Source organism: Ostrea edulis, chromosome 4, assembly GCF_947568905.1.
Source record: "Ostrea edulis chromosome 4, xbOstEdul1.1, whole genome shotgun sequence".
Lineage (NCBI taxonomy): Eukaryota > Metazoa > Mollusca > Bivalvia > Ostreida > Ostreidae > Ostrea > Ostrea edulis.
This window is the reverse complement of record NC_079167.1, coordinates 20,521,564-20,537,878: the sequence shown is the minus strand read 5'-3', so window position 1 is coordinate 20,537,878 and position 16,315 is coordinate 20,521,564. Positions and strand designations below refer to the sequence as shown.

The following is a 16,315-nucleotide window of genomic DNA, read 5'->3' as shown; positions in this document are numbered from 1 at the left end:
TCATTATTACACGAATTATGAAATTAATCTGGTACCCTTTGCCTGGTCCCTTCTTTCCATAGCTCTACTTTGTCATATGCAAGTATTCCTCCAAATGTCAGTGTGAAATACTGGAAATAAAGTTTCAATATTAGTTTAATTAGTGATTGGAGGTCCATTTTTCATAGTGGCCACAAAGACTGGGGTCCTGCTGACATCAATCAATTCTTTATACGACACTCCTTCAGAGACCAATTGTACAGACATCAGAATAACAATAGAATATTCACAATATTGTATTTAATTCATAAAAGCTATAAAGTTAAAAAAAAAAACTTCACAAATTCCTAATACATAGATACTGTATCAGTCCCAATACCCATTCTTCCCAAGAGAGCTGCCCATTACAATCAAAGACTACACACCCATCCTTTCTCCTAATTGTACTCCATAATTATTATATGTATAGGAAGTAAGATAAACATGGCTTAATAAGTGAATACAAGGCCCACATCAAAATATAGCTTATGCCATTTTCAACTGATCTGGGATAAAATGTCTAAACTCACAAATGCTACTTGCATTGCTCTGTGAAAACTGTTTTATTCTTTTGAAGTTTCCCCAGAATTTACTGAAATGATATGCGAGTTTTGTGATGATATTGTTCAATGTTAAATTTATCTAAGTTTCGTTTGCCAGTGTTCAGAGTCCACATACTTTGCTAAGAAGTCTGCAGAAAAGTGAATTGGATAGTCTAGAATGACTTTTTAGATCCACTGTAACATATAAGAATTAAGTGGTCTGTTCATTGACTGTCATCACCTTCAGTTTTAGCTAAATATTTTTTTCTATGGTTATCTGTCTAGCCATTTGTTGAAGTTGTGGGTTGCAAACAATATTTTAAAGTAGGCCCCATAGTACAATTATAGACAAGTGTCAGGCAGGCACATTTCAATGAAGGAAAAGAGGCCATTTTCTTGAAAGATGTTTGCACAATTTCAACTACCTGAGGCTGACACACAAAGAAAATACAGAATGGAATCATTTTGGTGTTAGAAAATTATTTTTAAAGTCTTATGCAAAACACACATTCATTATTCTGACATTCAGCGAAGGGCATCATGATCAAATCATGAGTTGCTAATCTTATTTTAAATTGATTCAATAATATATTGATGTACAATATCAAATTTCAGGTGATGAATTAAGGTCCTTTTCTTTCAACATTCCTTGAACATATTCTTTTGTTGCATGGCCTTTGATTTCTACACAGGCAAATTTGCACAAATGCACACTTTTCCTTCATGCAAATACCTTACACTAATACAGATAAATTTGACAGCTTTGATGCATGTCCTCTCTAGAAAAACCTGGGATGCTTATTGAAATAAAGTACAACAAACCTCTTGTGCATATTGGAACATGCATATATCATAAGGTACAGAACATACATTTACACATACTTCACAGTCAATGGATGCAAATACAAGAGCCCCATGGGCCACATTGCTCACATGAGCCAACTTGCCCTGCGGTTGTTCAAGGTCAACACTAAAATATAACAAGGTCAAGTTTGAGGCTACATGCATTTGTTTGCACATGTACAGCATCTGTTCATGTCTCACTGTCAAGGTCATTGTCTGCAGTGCTCTATATGCAGGATTTGTCCCTTGGGGTACTGTCAGTGTTTTATTTAGTTTGTTAACAAATACAATGCAAATACCTACACACATGTACATGTTTACTAAATTTGTCTTGAAGAGAGAATTTTCTTTCAGAAAAACAGCACAATCTAAAAAATAACAACCTCTGTATCAAATAGTTCATAACGCAGCTTTAGAGTCAGCTGCCTTGGACTGTAAAATGGACAGATTGTTAAGTTTTGCCTGGGACGTGGTAAACTAACACTGCTGATCCTCATGATCTCTTGGTTGCCATGACAATGAATCAGTGCTTCCATCCAACTGCATGTCCATCCACCATCTGTGGCTCCAGGAAACCTCTGAAGGACGAACCATCCGCGGTCCACCGAGCACCGTAGCCTGCAGAAAGCAGACTGAGGTAATTAATATTGATACTACATGCTTCTGTCAGTACATTACAGGGTACAGCTAAACTGTGTATCATTCAAACAAATTACTAGACGTAGGAGCGCTATATTGATATTTTTTACAATATCACATTCGGTTTTATACTCCTCTATAATCCTGTTCAATATTCAGGACATACCTAACTCGACATCATGTAGAAAATTCTGATATTCAGACCGTGATAATTAGCTTTTTTTACTGACATTTACAACATCCCTGCAACTTCTTTTGTTAATAAAGGATCCCAGTCAAATAACACAAATGTTATCCCCTCGTAAATTGTGAAGAGTCTAATAACTGGTCAAACAGAGCCATAAACAGGCTGTGAAAGCTGGCCCACTGATACATTATGATCATTACAGAGAGCTATAGGAAGGATGAAATTAACCAGGGAGGGAGATAAATAGTCCTCAGCTGACAACCATATTGTGGAGTTAATAACACATTATGTGAAATAAGGCAATATATATATCATTTTCCTTGTATCATTATAAATGTTTAACACCGTGATACCGGGATATTAGGAGATAAACAATCTGAAAATTTACTTTCATTTTTGATAGATATATACTAAGCTACGTCAGCAAGATGAAAAATTTTGTTGCAAGAAATATTTCTGACCTTCTTCCTGCCTGGCTTCTATGATGTAAACGTCATGCTACAACAGAGAGGGAGAATGGCTGTATACACAACATCATCAATTCATTTTCATATCGCACACGGAATGTAGAAACATGATTGTACTCGCATAGTTATGTACATACATGTAATAAAGCTACTTACTGGTAACCAGTGGATGTTACATGTAATAAAGCTACTTACTGGTAACCAGTGGATGTTACATGTAATAAAGCTACTTACTGGTAACCAGTGGATGTTACATGTAATAAAGGTACTTACCGGTAACCAGTGGATGTTACATGTAATAAAGCTACTTACTGGTAACCAGTGGATGTTACATGTAATAAAGCTACTTACTGGTAACCAGTGGATGTTACATGTAATAAAGCTACTTACTGGTAACCAGTGGATGTTACATGTAATAAAGCTACTTACTGGTAACCAGTGGATGTTACATGTAATAAAGCTACTTACTGGTAACCAGTGGATGTTACATGTAATAAAGCTACTTACTGGTAACCAGTGGATGTTACATGTAATAAAGCTACTTACTGGTAACCAGTGGATGTTGATCCAAGTGGCATTGTCTAAAATTTTATTCAGAATTGACAATGCATATTCATTTTTCTGTTTCTCGCCTGAAATCACACAATTATCACACATCAAATTTTACAAATTCTCACATACATGTAACATGCACTACACAAAAGTATGCTTGTTTTATAATTCCAGCATTACATCTCATGATTAAGCAATGCACTATCCCATCACTATGGAGATATTACACTGCCATTTTCAGATTAATTTGAAGTCTGTAAATCATAATTCAAATATTTCATAACTTTACACTGCACAATCAATCACCTAAACACATGCAGTGTACATACACTGTACAGTGTGTACATAAGTACAGTGTGTACATAAGTACAGTGTGTACATAAGTACAGTGAGTACATAAGTACAGTGAGTACATAAGTACAGTGTGTACATAAGTACAGTGTGCTTTCAAATGAAGAAAATAAATGGATACTATAACTTCAACCAATAATGATTGTGGAGGAGAAACAGAGAGATATGGAGAGAGAGAGGAGAGAGATGGAGAGAGAGAAAAAAAGAGACTTACTTCCTGTGCACCCTCCCCACCAGGACGTTGAGCTGTCCCGGTGGAAGTGCTTTGAGAGTGCTCTTGCCCCCACAGAAATCTCTGAATTTGGACTGTAAAAATGTAATAAATAAATAAAAAAGAAATTAAATCAAGCAAATCTCAAACTAATTATTGCAGATATAGCATTTCTTATTTATTTGCAAAGAGAAGCTAGGCTGACCCGTGTTTTGCGGTAAATGACTTGACTAGGAGTTCTCGACTGACGGGCCACAGATCCTTGGTACCCACGGTCTTCCTCACCCCTAGTAAATCCAGCATTCCTCTCTTACCCAGAATCTGTAAATGTTTTTACCAAATACATGTAGACATATTCCTGTCAGGGAGTATTTCCCTATATCTATGTGTTCACTGGCAATCAGATCAACATGTTTGTCTGTCTGTCTCTCCATCCATCTATCACATTTTACTGTTTCTTGGAACAATAAACCCTTTACATATATGTCTTTATTTATACGCCCCTGATAGATTGGGGACATATTGTTGTCTTTATTCATACGTCCCTGATAGATTGGGGACATATTGTTGTCTTTATTTATACGCCCCTGATAGATTGGGGACATATTGTTGTCTTTATTCATACGCCCCTGATAGATTGGGGACATATTGTTGTTTTTATTTATACACCCCTGATAGATTGAGGACATATTGTTGTTTTATTTATACGCCCCTGATAGATTGGGGACATATTGTTGTCTTTATTTATATGCCCCTGATAGATTGAGGACATATTGTTGTTTTTATTTATACACCCCTGATAGATTGAGGACATATTGTTGTTTTATTTATACGCCCCTGATAGATTGGGGACATATTGTTGTCTTTATTTATATGCCCCTGATAGATTGAGGACATATTGTTGTCTTTATTTATACGCCCCTGAAAGATTGAGGACATATTGTTGTCATTATTTATACGCCCCTGATAGATTGAGGACATATTGTTGTCTTTATTTATACGCCCCTGATAGATTGAGGACATATTGTTGTCTTTATTTATACACCCCTGATAGATTGAGGACATATTGTTGTCTTTATTCATACGCCCCTGATAGATTGGGGACATATTGTTGTCTTTATTTATACGCCCCTGATAGATTGGGGACATATTGTTGTTTTATTTATACGCCCCCGATAGATTGGGGGCATATTGTTGTCTTTATTTATATGCCCCTGATAGATTGGGGACATATTGTTGTTGGTTTTTTTTTTTTACATTTATATGTCTTCATTTATACGCCCCTGATAGATTGGGGACATGTTGTTGTTTTTTTGGTCTCAGGTTCTTATCCTAATATCATCATTTTTCAAAAGGAGGAGAGGAGCAGCCAAAAGAAAAAATGGAAGTTGGTACATGTACCTCCAAAAAATCTTGACCAAAAAAACAAACAACAAAGAAGCATGGTGCTTTGTCAAATCTTCAAAATCTTAATGTGTTATTGTTGTCGGGGGGGGGGGGGGGGGCTGTCTTCTACTGTGACTGCCTCCATTTTTTTTATGGTTTTTTTTTATGGGGGGGGGGGGGGGGAGTCTAGTACTCCATATGTCACTATATAGGTTTTATTCATAACTTTAAATCTTCCATACTTCTTGTTAAAGAAGTTCTACATGTCTGGGTCTGTCTGTCGCTTTGTCTGTTATCACATTACCATACCTTTTAAATCATACAAGATACACTCCATACTTAGTGAACTGAATAGTGAAGGTCATAGCAAATATGAGCACTAATTGTGAAGGTCATTTATATACAACTGAATGTGGCCATGCTCTGAGGTGCATTGTGTTTTAAAAACATGTCTTGTTTTTAACTGATCTGACAATTGCTTTCAACTTTCAACCCTCCTTTGGTATTGTATTAAATAATTTCCAAAACAAATCTTGTCCCTGTCTAGAGAACCTGTACTGGGAATATAAACAAGCCTGGATTTCTCAAAAAGAACTGAATAAGTCAAAACTTGGACTTTAAAGTCTGAGATTTTACTCAAATTTTGCCTGCTCAAATAAAAGAAAACTCAAACTTTTCTTTGAGATATTTTTTTTTTTTTGAGAAATCTAAGACTGGTGTCTTGAGAAGAAATGTAACGATGTGCAACACACCTCCAAGTCATTCAATGTAAACAACACATCGAAGTGAAGAGTTTAACATGCATGTAGAGAAGATTTTGAATTATGAATATGTATTACTGAGTAAGAGCTTGTAGATTATACTTTCTATGTTATTTACAAATCCATAAATCACGATAATTTGAAAATTTTCTGTTAAACAATGTATATTTTTCATTAAATCTTTCCAAATCCTGTAAAAATTTGATAGAATATAAGAGATAGATTTCATTATTTTCTCGATACAGCTAAACCTGGTTATCTGAAACTTGATGAGGTCAACAAAAAACTTTGAGATATCCAAGGGTTTGAGATTTTGAAGTTAAAAGACACAAAGAAAATATCCACTACATTTTTTTTATGCATTTTAACCTCAATATCTTGAAGTTTTTCCTCAGCACCATGGTGTTGGAGATAATGGGGTTTGACTGTATAGAGTTTAAAGCTTCATAATGCTATAAGGCTATAAACTGCTTCCAACTTCATAATGCTCTTAGAACATACATGCTGTCATACAGGTTTTAGCTTCATAACACACTCCCGATTTACAGATGTACATGCATTATAGACTAACTAAGCTTCATAATGCTGAAAGAACTTACAGGAATATAGTTTCAAAGTTAAATTCTTCATAAAGAATACTTCTACCGTTTATGTCCAATTATCAATATCATTCTGAGAATATTACAAAACAATGCATATTCATAAGCAGGAAAATAAATTCTGTACAAAGGGCTACAACTCTTGTAACAATGGGTCTTCCTTATCAGTTGTTTGGTTGTATGTTGTTTAAACATCACTCTCAAGAATTTTTCACTCATATGGAGACGTCACCATTGCCAGTGAAGGGCTGCAAAATCTAGGCCTATTCTCAGCGCTTACTGGTATGGCCTTTGAACAGGGAGGGATCTTTATCATGCCACACTTGCTGTGAAATGAGGCATCGGTTTTTGTAGTCTAATCCAAAGGCCCGCCCCATTTAGTCGCCTCTTACACTGTACGTACTGAGGGCCTATTCTAACCCATATCCCCACGAGATTTTTTCCTTAATGAGAATCTTCCTTAAAGAAAATCGAACTTGATCTGTGAGTTTTTATACGGAATCCACATAACAAAATTTATATCAATATCTCAATTCGCAAGAAAAAAATATATGGAAAATGAGGCCCTCCACACTTGAAGTGAGCGCTTTACCGACTGACCTACCAAAAACTTGCAAACAAACAAATCACATTGTCATCAAAGAATAAACACTTTGTCAGCACCAACTTCTTAGACTAGACTCATTTATTGTGATCTATATCTACCAAGTACATCATTATTACTTCGTCTACATAATTTCATCAACCTTGTAAATATCAAGATTTATTGATATTGCTTCCCAATGACAAGTTTCCTTAAAAGTCTACACAATCCAGACAATTTCTTATTACACGAGTACGTCGTGTGATTATTCTGTCAGAAACTTCCAGGAAGCGGTTTATTGAACACATAACTTGTCCTAGAGGAGTGGCAGTAGTCTGTTAAATCAAAAAGTTAAATCTAAAAACAAAGCAGAGCCTCCTCAGGCCTCACATTCCATTACTGAATGTAACTTTGACCTATGACCTTTTGACCCAGATATCAAAATATCAATCTGCCATTTCTTAGCAAGTATGACACTGAAATCTGGGGGAGGTACTTTTTACGTTTCCTAATCTATATAAACCAGGGCAATCAGTATATTCTGGTCTTCACAAAAACTCACTGACATATGCAATGCGTGAGGCGGCGACCAAAGTTTGGAAGAAATCTACTATAATATTGTAAGATGATTTGCTGTTACTACAACCTATACCTGGAAGATAATGTAAGCACTGAAACTTGCTGAAAGTTTAACATAAGTACTGAAACTTGCTGGAAGTTTAACAAAGTACTGAAACTTACTAGAAGTATTTCCTTGACTCTGTAAGCGGTTTCTTCATCTGACCACAGTTCCCATAGACTCTGTAGGCCCACCAGAAGGGGGGTGATGGTTTTAAAGTTAGCTTCTCTGGAACCCAACACAACATTGGTGAGTAACCAAACATTTATATACATGTATGAAATATCAAGGAGATTCACAAACAACTTCAGCACACTGATATTTATCGTCATTAATCAGTAAATAACTCTATCTGACACCAAGACTATAACAGGGATTCATATAATATCTAACAATTGTTACAGTATCATACAAGAGGCCCAAGGGCCTAGAATCGCTCTTCTGATAAATTGTACAACCCCACCATTTCTATTCTTAGCCTCTTAGTATTCTAAATCTTTAGTTAAATCCTAAGAATTCAAAAAAAGTAGGTCAATGTGACCTACTTTTTGGTTTACACATTTTGAGAAACCAAGAAATATCAACTGACAAAGTTTGATGATTTTAAGCCAATTAGTATCTGAATATTGAAATATAGCTGTCAAATTCCAATCGTAGGTCATGGTGACCTACTTTTTGGTCAGCGAACTCCGAACATGCAAGACCCATCAACTGACAAAGTTTGATGACTGTAGGTCAAATAGTATCTGAAATATATAAATATAGCCGTCAAATTCCAAAAGTAGGTCAAGGTGACCTACTTTTTCGTCAACACCCTTCAAACATGCAAGACCCAACAACTGACAAAGTTTGATGACTGTAGGTCAAATAGTATCTGAATTATATAAATATAGCCGTCCAATTCCAAAAGTAGGTCAAGGTGACCTACTTTTTGGTCGACACCCTTTGAACATGCAAGACGCATCAACTGACAAAGATGGATGACTGTAGGTCAAATAGTATCTGAAAAAAAATATATAAATATAGCCGTCCAATTCCAAAAGTAGGTCAAGTTGACCTACTTTTTGGTCGAAACCCTTCGAACATGCAAGACCCAACAACTGACAAAGTTTGATGACTGTAGGTCAAATAGTATCTGAAATATATAAATATAGCCGTCCAATTCCAAAAGTAGGTCAAGGTGACCTACTTTTTGGTCGAAACCCTTCGAACATGCAAGACCCATCAACTGACAAAGTTTGATGACTGTAGGTCAAATAGTATCTGAAATATATAAATATAGCCGTCAAATTCCAAAAGTAGGTCAAGGTGACCTACTTTTTGGTCGACACACTCCGTAGACTCAAGATGCATCAACTGTCAAAGTTTGATGATTGTAGGTCAATTAGTGACTGAAATATATAAATATAACTGTCAAATGCCAAAAGTAGGTCACAGTGACCTACTTTTTGGTCGATACACTCCGAAGACTCAAGATGCATCAACTGACAAAGTTTGATGATTGTAGGTCAAATAGTGTCTGAAATATAGTAATTTAGCTGTCAAATACCAAAAGTAGGTCACGGTGACCTACTTTTTGGTCGACACAAACTGAAGACTGAAGACGCATCAACTGACAAAGTTTGATGATCCTAGGTTTTACAGTGCCCAAAATATGCATCTAAAATTGAAAATGTGAAATTTGAATATCTGCAAAATTCAAAAAGTAGGTCACTGTGACCTACTTTTTTTATAAATATGTTTCAAGGCCTCAAGATGCATCAACTTACAAGATTTGATGATTCTAAACCTCTCGGTATTTGAAATAACAACTTAAAATATATCTATGAATGATAAGCCATAAAATTCAGAAAGTAGGTCACGGTGACCTATTTTTCAGTTGACGCATTTCAAGGTCCCATGATCCACCAACTGACAAGTTTTGATGATCATAGGCTTCAAAGTGTCCAAGATATGCATCAAAATTAATTTTAAAATAAATACCTGCAAAATTCAAAAAGTAGGTCACCGTGACCTACTTTTGAGACAACTTGACACAAGGTCCTAAGATGCATCAACTGTCAAAATGTGATGATCCTAGTCCATATAATGACTAAAATATCAAAGATTTAAGGAAATATAAATTTAGGTCAACTTTGAAGTGACCTTGAGACCACGCCCTTTGCCCCAGGGTAATGCCTAGAACAATTTTTAATCTACAACATATCCTCATCCTTATGTGTAAGTTTGGTGATAATCTGCCCAGTGGTTCTTGAGAAGAAGATTTTTTAGCAACCACTACTTTTGTTTGTATTTTCCTGATTATCTCCCCTGTTAAAGGGTCACATCCCTCTATTTAGTATGTATGAAAGCCCTTGGGCCAATGATACCCTGTAACAAATTTGAAAAAAATTGGCCAAGGGGTTCTTGAGTTATAGCCCTTTTTCTAAAAAGTTTACGCACACCGCACAAATGGCCATAGCATTAGCTCTTTGAGCCTTCGGCTCAGAAGAGCTAATAAGTGGAATTTTTAGCAAGACACAAATTCAGTGATTTTCCTATAAAAATGGGTATATATATTTAAGGAGAGATATTTTTAGCGACTTTGTAATTCCAAGAAAGATGACTATTACCTACGATACAGAATAAATTGTAAGCGATATTCAATTTTAGCAATCTGAATTACACCCTCACTAATAATGCCAAAATTAATCCTCGCTAAAATTTCTGCTTATACGGTATTAAGTGTAACTCTACTCATTACTCCCTGTAACAATGTATGGAAATTAGGAGCAGGTCTCAATTTCTGTAACGTCGTCAGACTCTTGTGAAATTTATGAAATGCGACTACGCGTATCATCATGGTTAAGCTTATCATCAGCCATTCATAAATAAAAAGTGACACGCATAATAGTCCGTTTACAGTAGTAAACATACTCTATATATTATTTTTGTAACTGAATTTGCCTACCTGGCCTCTGTGTACGACTGCTCATCCAGGAGTTCGTATTTTGGGAGATCAGAAACAGGACAATATCTAGAAAAATCGGTAGAGCAATTCCATAAATATATTACTAAAGTATATATATGCATCATACTGTCTGTATGTCTGTCTGTGCTCTATACTATTTTGTTTGTTTTAATAGTCTTCATTAAAATGGAATGAGACTTGTCATAAAGTTAATAACACCGATCAATTCAAAAACTCAATAGAGTCAGACTGAGGAATATTTTACCTACAAATATTAGGAAGTCAGCTTTTTTTTCTGTCTTTAAACACAATATCAAGAATTAAACTGCCAGATTGTAAACCAATAAAATCTATGGTGTATATATGTAATTTAATTGTTATTTACACAATTCTAGTAATCCGGATTTACTCTATTCCAGATATACATGTTTGTTTAAGTCCATTGGGAAGTTGTTACCCGTTTACATTTGAAAATAATCAGACTCGCAAGGGACCTTCATCGGACATGATATGGTGATAAGACAACTCAGTGAATGATTTTCACACTAATTTACAGATATGTGTCATTTTCTGATCAAGCTTTCCTCACATGACCTATTAACGTTGAAAGCAATTTTTCGTGTTTCAGAAAACAGGATTTAAGTCATCTTCACTAGCCATTGTTTTTCAGTCCGTACTCTGCAATTGGGGAGTGAAGTAGACCAAAAACCCTTGGCTAGCAAAGATGGATTAAGTTTGAATTTTACGATTTCTGACTTTTACTTTAAAATATACTTTGGCCATTATATAATTCTACAAAGTTTCTTGATACAATGAATATTGAGGCCATGTGTTAAGAATTTACTGGAAGAGGGTTCCAAAGGGAAATTTAAAGCATATCAGATTTTTTTAAATTATCTTTTTTCAAAATTTATACACATTCTGTATAATTCACAATGAGGTTGAAAACATCTATGAGAGAGAGAGAGAATTACAAGAAAATTTGGTTCCAACCATTCCTTTTCATTGTCACCATTTTTGTAATAAACAAATATACAATGTCATCATAATGGGTCAATGGTGAGAGATAAATTGTGCACTGTAATATCTTGAAACACCTGCAGATTTTCTGATTATTAGTATGCCAAAAAAAACCCCATCTATGATGAATATAACTTGCATACTTACTTATGACTTTGTGGAATGTATTTGATGGAAATGACAACCAATTTTTTTCATCTTACTCATAATACGATTTGTGAAAAAGTCAATTAACTTTTAGCCACACCATGATGGAATGGTTAAGAATTCATAGCGTGAACAATATATAAAACCTGGGATAAAAAAATGACTACTGTACATAGTTTCAAGCCATTGGATTTTACTATATTGATATTTGAAATGAGATTCACACTTTACATTTCTGCAATTTAATGTAATGTACTGTATATGTAAGTCTACTATATATATAGGGGAAAATATACAAATCTACTGTATTTAGGGAAATTGACTTTCTCTTCATTTCATTTTTACCCAGATACATTGAAAAACAATTTTCTCCAATTTTAAATTCACCAAGACTACTAATTACATTACTAATTTTGGATCATGAGTAGATTGAAATTTGCCCAGTTTTCTATATTCGCTCACTTAAGACCATTAGTTAAAATTTCTAGATATCAAATCCCTGCAGTATTAACAAACTACTGCAGAATCATTACATTTTGTGGAGGCTCAATTTTTGAGGATTTGGTGGATATACCCCATATTCCACGAATTTCAAACCACAATGAAATATGCAATCTATTTAATGTATCAATTCACAGAAACCATAGCCACAAATTTACTTCCCAACGAAACTGTCAAATCTCAACTATCCACGAAAATTTAGCTACACGAATTTAAATGATTCCCCAGTAGAGTTATAATTACTTGTTTTCCATCCATTGTTGCAGCATGTTGCTTATCTCTCTACACAGTGGGTAGGATGGGTATCCAATGATTGTCTCCCTTGGACTGAGGGCAATTCCATCCGTCTTTAACAATGCATTGATGTCATCTTCATCGATTGCTTTTGTTGTCTCCTTCAGTTCATTCTCTAGAGCCTGAGAATGCGAAGAGTTTTACATGTAATGATGCTAGAAATACTCCACTCAACACAAGTTTATACTAGTGTGGCCCACTGAATTTGATTGCTGCAATGGCAAGATAGCTCACTATTAGAGCATATGACTTGAGATTCAGAAGGCCTGGGTTTCAATCCCAATCTTCTTGGTCTGTTGATTTTTCTTCTTTCCCGTTACATTCAATGGCCATAGATTAGCCCCTGCATCTGACAGGTGAAAATGATTGCCTAAGGATAATTATAGGTCCTTCGATGACCTTAGTATGGAGGAAGAAATGTGGCAGTCAGCCAGATTTGATTTGAAGTGGTCAAGCACCTAACTAGATTATGGGGCATGAAGAAAAATTCACATGGTTTGGTCTAGCATTTGATGTTCTTATTTCCAGAGAGAGAGAGAGGGCCAGTAAAATGTGTAAAGTGAGGACAATTTTTAACCATTTGACAGAAGTTGTGAGGACAGAGAGTACACTATGAGGACAAACTTCTGTCCTCACAATTAAATTACGTCCCCGTAAATGTGATCCACAGCATGTGAAAGATTTTAGTAGATCTATACAAAATATCAGATTAGTGAGGACAAGTGGTGTGGGGACACGTTCTCACTAATATTCTCTCTAAAAACTATTTTTCACAATTCGAAAGAGAGTATTAGATAAACTTTTATAGATATCCCTATAGCTATATCCAACACAGTACATTTTTGCCTTTACAACAACATATCCGTGTATTCTCTTCTAGACACTGAGGACGTCCTCACTTAACAGGTTTCACACAGAGAGAGAGAGAGAGAGAGAGAGAAGAGAGAGAGAGAGCCAGTAAAAGTGTAAAGTGAGGACAAATTTCAACCAATGGACAGACGTTGTGAGGACAAGAATTCCACTATGAGGACAAATAAATGTCCTCACAATTACGTCCTCATAAATGTGACCTACAGCATGCGAAAGATGTAGATACAAAATATTAGCTTAGTGAGGACAAGTGGTGTGAGGACATGTCCTTACTAATATTCTCTCTCAAAAACCTTTTTTTCATAATTCAAAAGAGAGTATTAGATAAACTTTTATAGATATCCCTATAGATATACCTAACATAGTACTTTTTTGCCTTTAGAATAATATATGTGTGTATTCTCTAATTTCTCTTCTACACATTGTGAGGATGAGAGAGAGATCAGAGAGAGAGAGAGAGAGAGAGAGAGAGAGAGAGAGAACAATATAAATTCCATTTCTCCATATAAATTCCATTTCCCCACATATGACGTCTATAGATATATATGGGGGTGTGTTTTACTGGGGACAAGTTGAAATGTATGACATCATACCTTAGATTTATGGAGCGCCAAATTAACATAAACTCAAATAATTGAGGATATCTTCAATTATTTGAAGATATCATCAATTCATTTGATGCGCACAACAATTGAATTAAAGATCTCTTCAAATAATTAATGATATCTTCAATTCTGAATTATTGCGCGCATTAATTGAATTGATGATAGCATTAATTCTTCAACTGAATTGATGCGCGCTTCAATTGAATTAATGATCTCTTCAAATGAATTAATGATATCAACAATTGAATTGATGCGCGCTACAATTCAATTGAAGAGAGCAATAATTGATATAATGCGCGCATTAAATCAATTGATGAGAGCAATAATTGAATTGATACGCGCATTAATTCATTTGATGAGAGCAATAATTGATTTAATGCACGCATTAATTCAATTATTGCTCTCTTCAATTGAATTAATGATATCTTTAATTCATTTGAAAAGAGCAATAATTCTTTTAGAGAGAGCAACTATATAATTAAAGATATCTTCAATTCAACATATCCACAATTGAATTAATGATATCTTTAATTGAATTGTTGCTCTCTTTAAAAGAATTGATGCGCGCATTAATTCCTTATACAAAAGCATTGTAAATGATTTAAAGATATCTTCAATTGAATTAAAGAGATCATCAAATTATTTAAACCGAGCTCTAAATTAATTATTGCGAGCAATATTTCTACTAAATTGATGCTCTCATCAAATGAATTAAAGAGAGCAATAATTGAATTAATGCGCGCATCAAATCTATTATTGCTCTCATTAATTGAATTAATGTGCGCATCAATTGAATTGAAGAGAGCAATAATTGAATTAATGCGCGCATTAAATCAATTATTGCTCTCATTAATTCAATTGATGCGTGCATTAATTCAATTGATGAGAGCAATAATTGAATTGTAGCGCGCATTAATTCATTTGATGAGAGCAATAATTGATTTAATGCGCGCATTAATTCAATTAAAGAGAGCAATAATTGAATTGATATCTTCAAATAATTGAAGATATCTTCAATTATTTGAGTTTATGTTAATTTGGCACTCCATATAGATTTCCTCTCAAAATCAAAACTTTCTCCCCTGCAGTTTCATGATAAGATCTAATGATATACTAATGGCTATCCTCACACATTCCAAGAGAGTCAACAAAAGAAATATCACACATTGTTGTGAAATTATTCTTATTTATCAAAAAATTACCAGACTATTAATCAGGTTGGGAACACTTCCCCTATAGCGAGATATTCTCGCTAAAACGCGATTATCCCTCTCTAGCGAGAGTAAATATATCCCGTACAACCGAGAAAAACACCCGTTGAATACATATCTTCGTGTTTCACGTGAAAAGAAGAAAAAGTGCTAAAATGTGTGATGTTTCCGCAAATATATTAATCGAAACAAAAACTAACACTCACGCTGTGTATTGGATTCCAGACTGCTTCTCTCTTATGCAGCAACTTTGATATGAAATTTCTTGACTATGTTGTCAATTTCATAGAAACAATTCACTTCATGTTGAGTGTGTGTCGCACTTATTCAGCGTTGCACGGGATTTGCCATTATTTTCAATAAAGACGCCAAAACACCTGTTTATGGCAATGTTTATTTCTCGCTAAAGAGGGATAATCGCGTTTTAGCGAGAATGTCTCGCTATAGGGGAAGTGTTCCCAACCTGTTAATTAGGCCTTAAGTATAACTATACAAAATTCTGTGGGTAAAAGGGGGGTGGGGCATAATGCCTCAACGCCTTATGAAGATTACAAAGCACATAACATAACAAACTCTGCGCAAGATACATACCATACGGACATATTTGGATAGTTCAAGCTTTCTTGTTGACATTTTGAACGAGATTAAAGACAAGGTACACAACAGCACAAACTTGGAAATGTTGAAGACTTAGATATCCGACAGAACACCAACAATAGATTTTAACAGCCAAATATCAATAAATCTAGCTTGGAACTTCATAGATGATAATTAATATTCTCCCACTGTTCCGTGTCACAACATCAGTATTACACTGCAAAAAGTCCAACCTCCTTCTTTATACCAATGTCGAGCTCGAGAACATTCTGATCTTCCTAGGCCTAGTGCAACCTCTGACGGAGATGGTGCAATGTCATATAAGTGATATCTTGCATGGAATTTCATTCAAAATATCTTTT

The 16,315-nt window shown here is 34.9% G+C and overlaps 1 protein-coding gene across 2 annotated transcripts; it reads right to left on the bottom strand.

Annotated features, from left to right (window-relative positions):
• Positions 1 to 262: 262 nt before the first annotated feature.
• LOC125668291 (uncharacterized) lies at positions 263 to 16,251 on the bottom strand. Of its 2 annotated transcripts, none has more exons than XM_056162208.1 (9): positions 15,948 to 16,251; positions 12,620 to 12,792; positions 10,709 to 10,774; positions 7,881 to 7,986; positions 4,016 to 4,131; positions 3,814 to 3,905; positions 3,243 to 3,277; positions 2,691 to 2,727; positions 263 to 2,021 (listed from the first exon to the last, which is right to left on the bottom strand). In XM_056162208.1, exons 1-9 carry the CDS (start codon positions 15,987 to 15,989, stop codon positions 1,927 to 1,929), a joined length of 762 nt encoding a protein of 253 aa, XP_056018183.1. In that variant the 5' UTR covers positions 15,990 to 16,251; the 3' UTR covers positions 263 to 1,926. The 2 variants fall into 2 exon arrangements, with proteins under 2 accessions (XP_056018183.1, XP_056018182.1); XM_056162207.1 differs by having other exon boundaries at positions 3,243 to 3,328; positions 15,948 to 16,153.
• Positions 16,252 to 16,315: the final 64 nt, after the last annotated feature.

What these genes read in the sequence shown, in the direction of transcription:
- LOC125668291 (XM_056162207.1), bottom strand. Translation starts at nt 15,989, where the DNA reads ATGTCAACAAGAAAGCTTGAACTATCCAAATATGTCCGTATG. An exon ending in GTGGGGAGGGTGCACAGGAA is followed by an intron (nt 3,329 to 3,813) that starts GTAAGTCTCTTT and finishes GTGTGATTTCAG; the next exon opens with GCGAGAAACAGAAAAATGAA. An exon ending in TCAACATCCACTGGTTACCA is followed by an intron (nt 2,728 to 3,242) that starts GTAAGTAGCTTT and finishes TCTCTGTTGTAG; the next exon opens with CATGACGTTTACATCATAGA.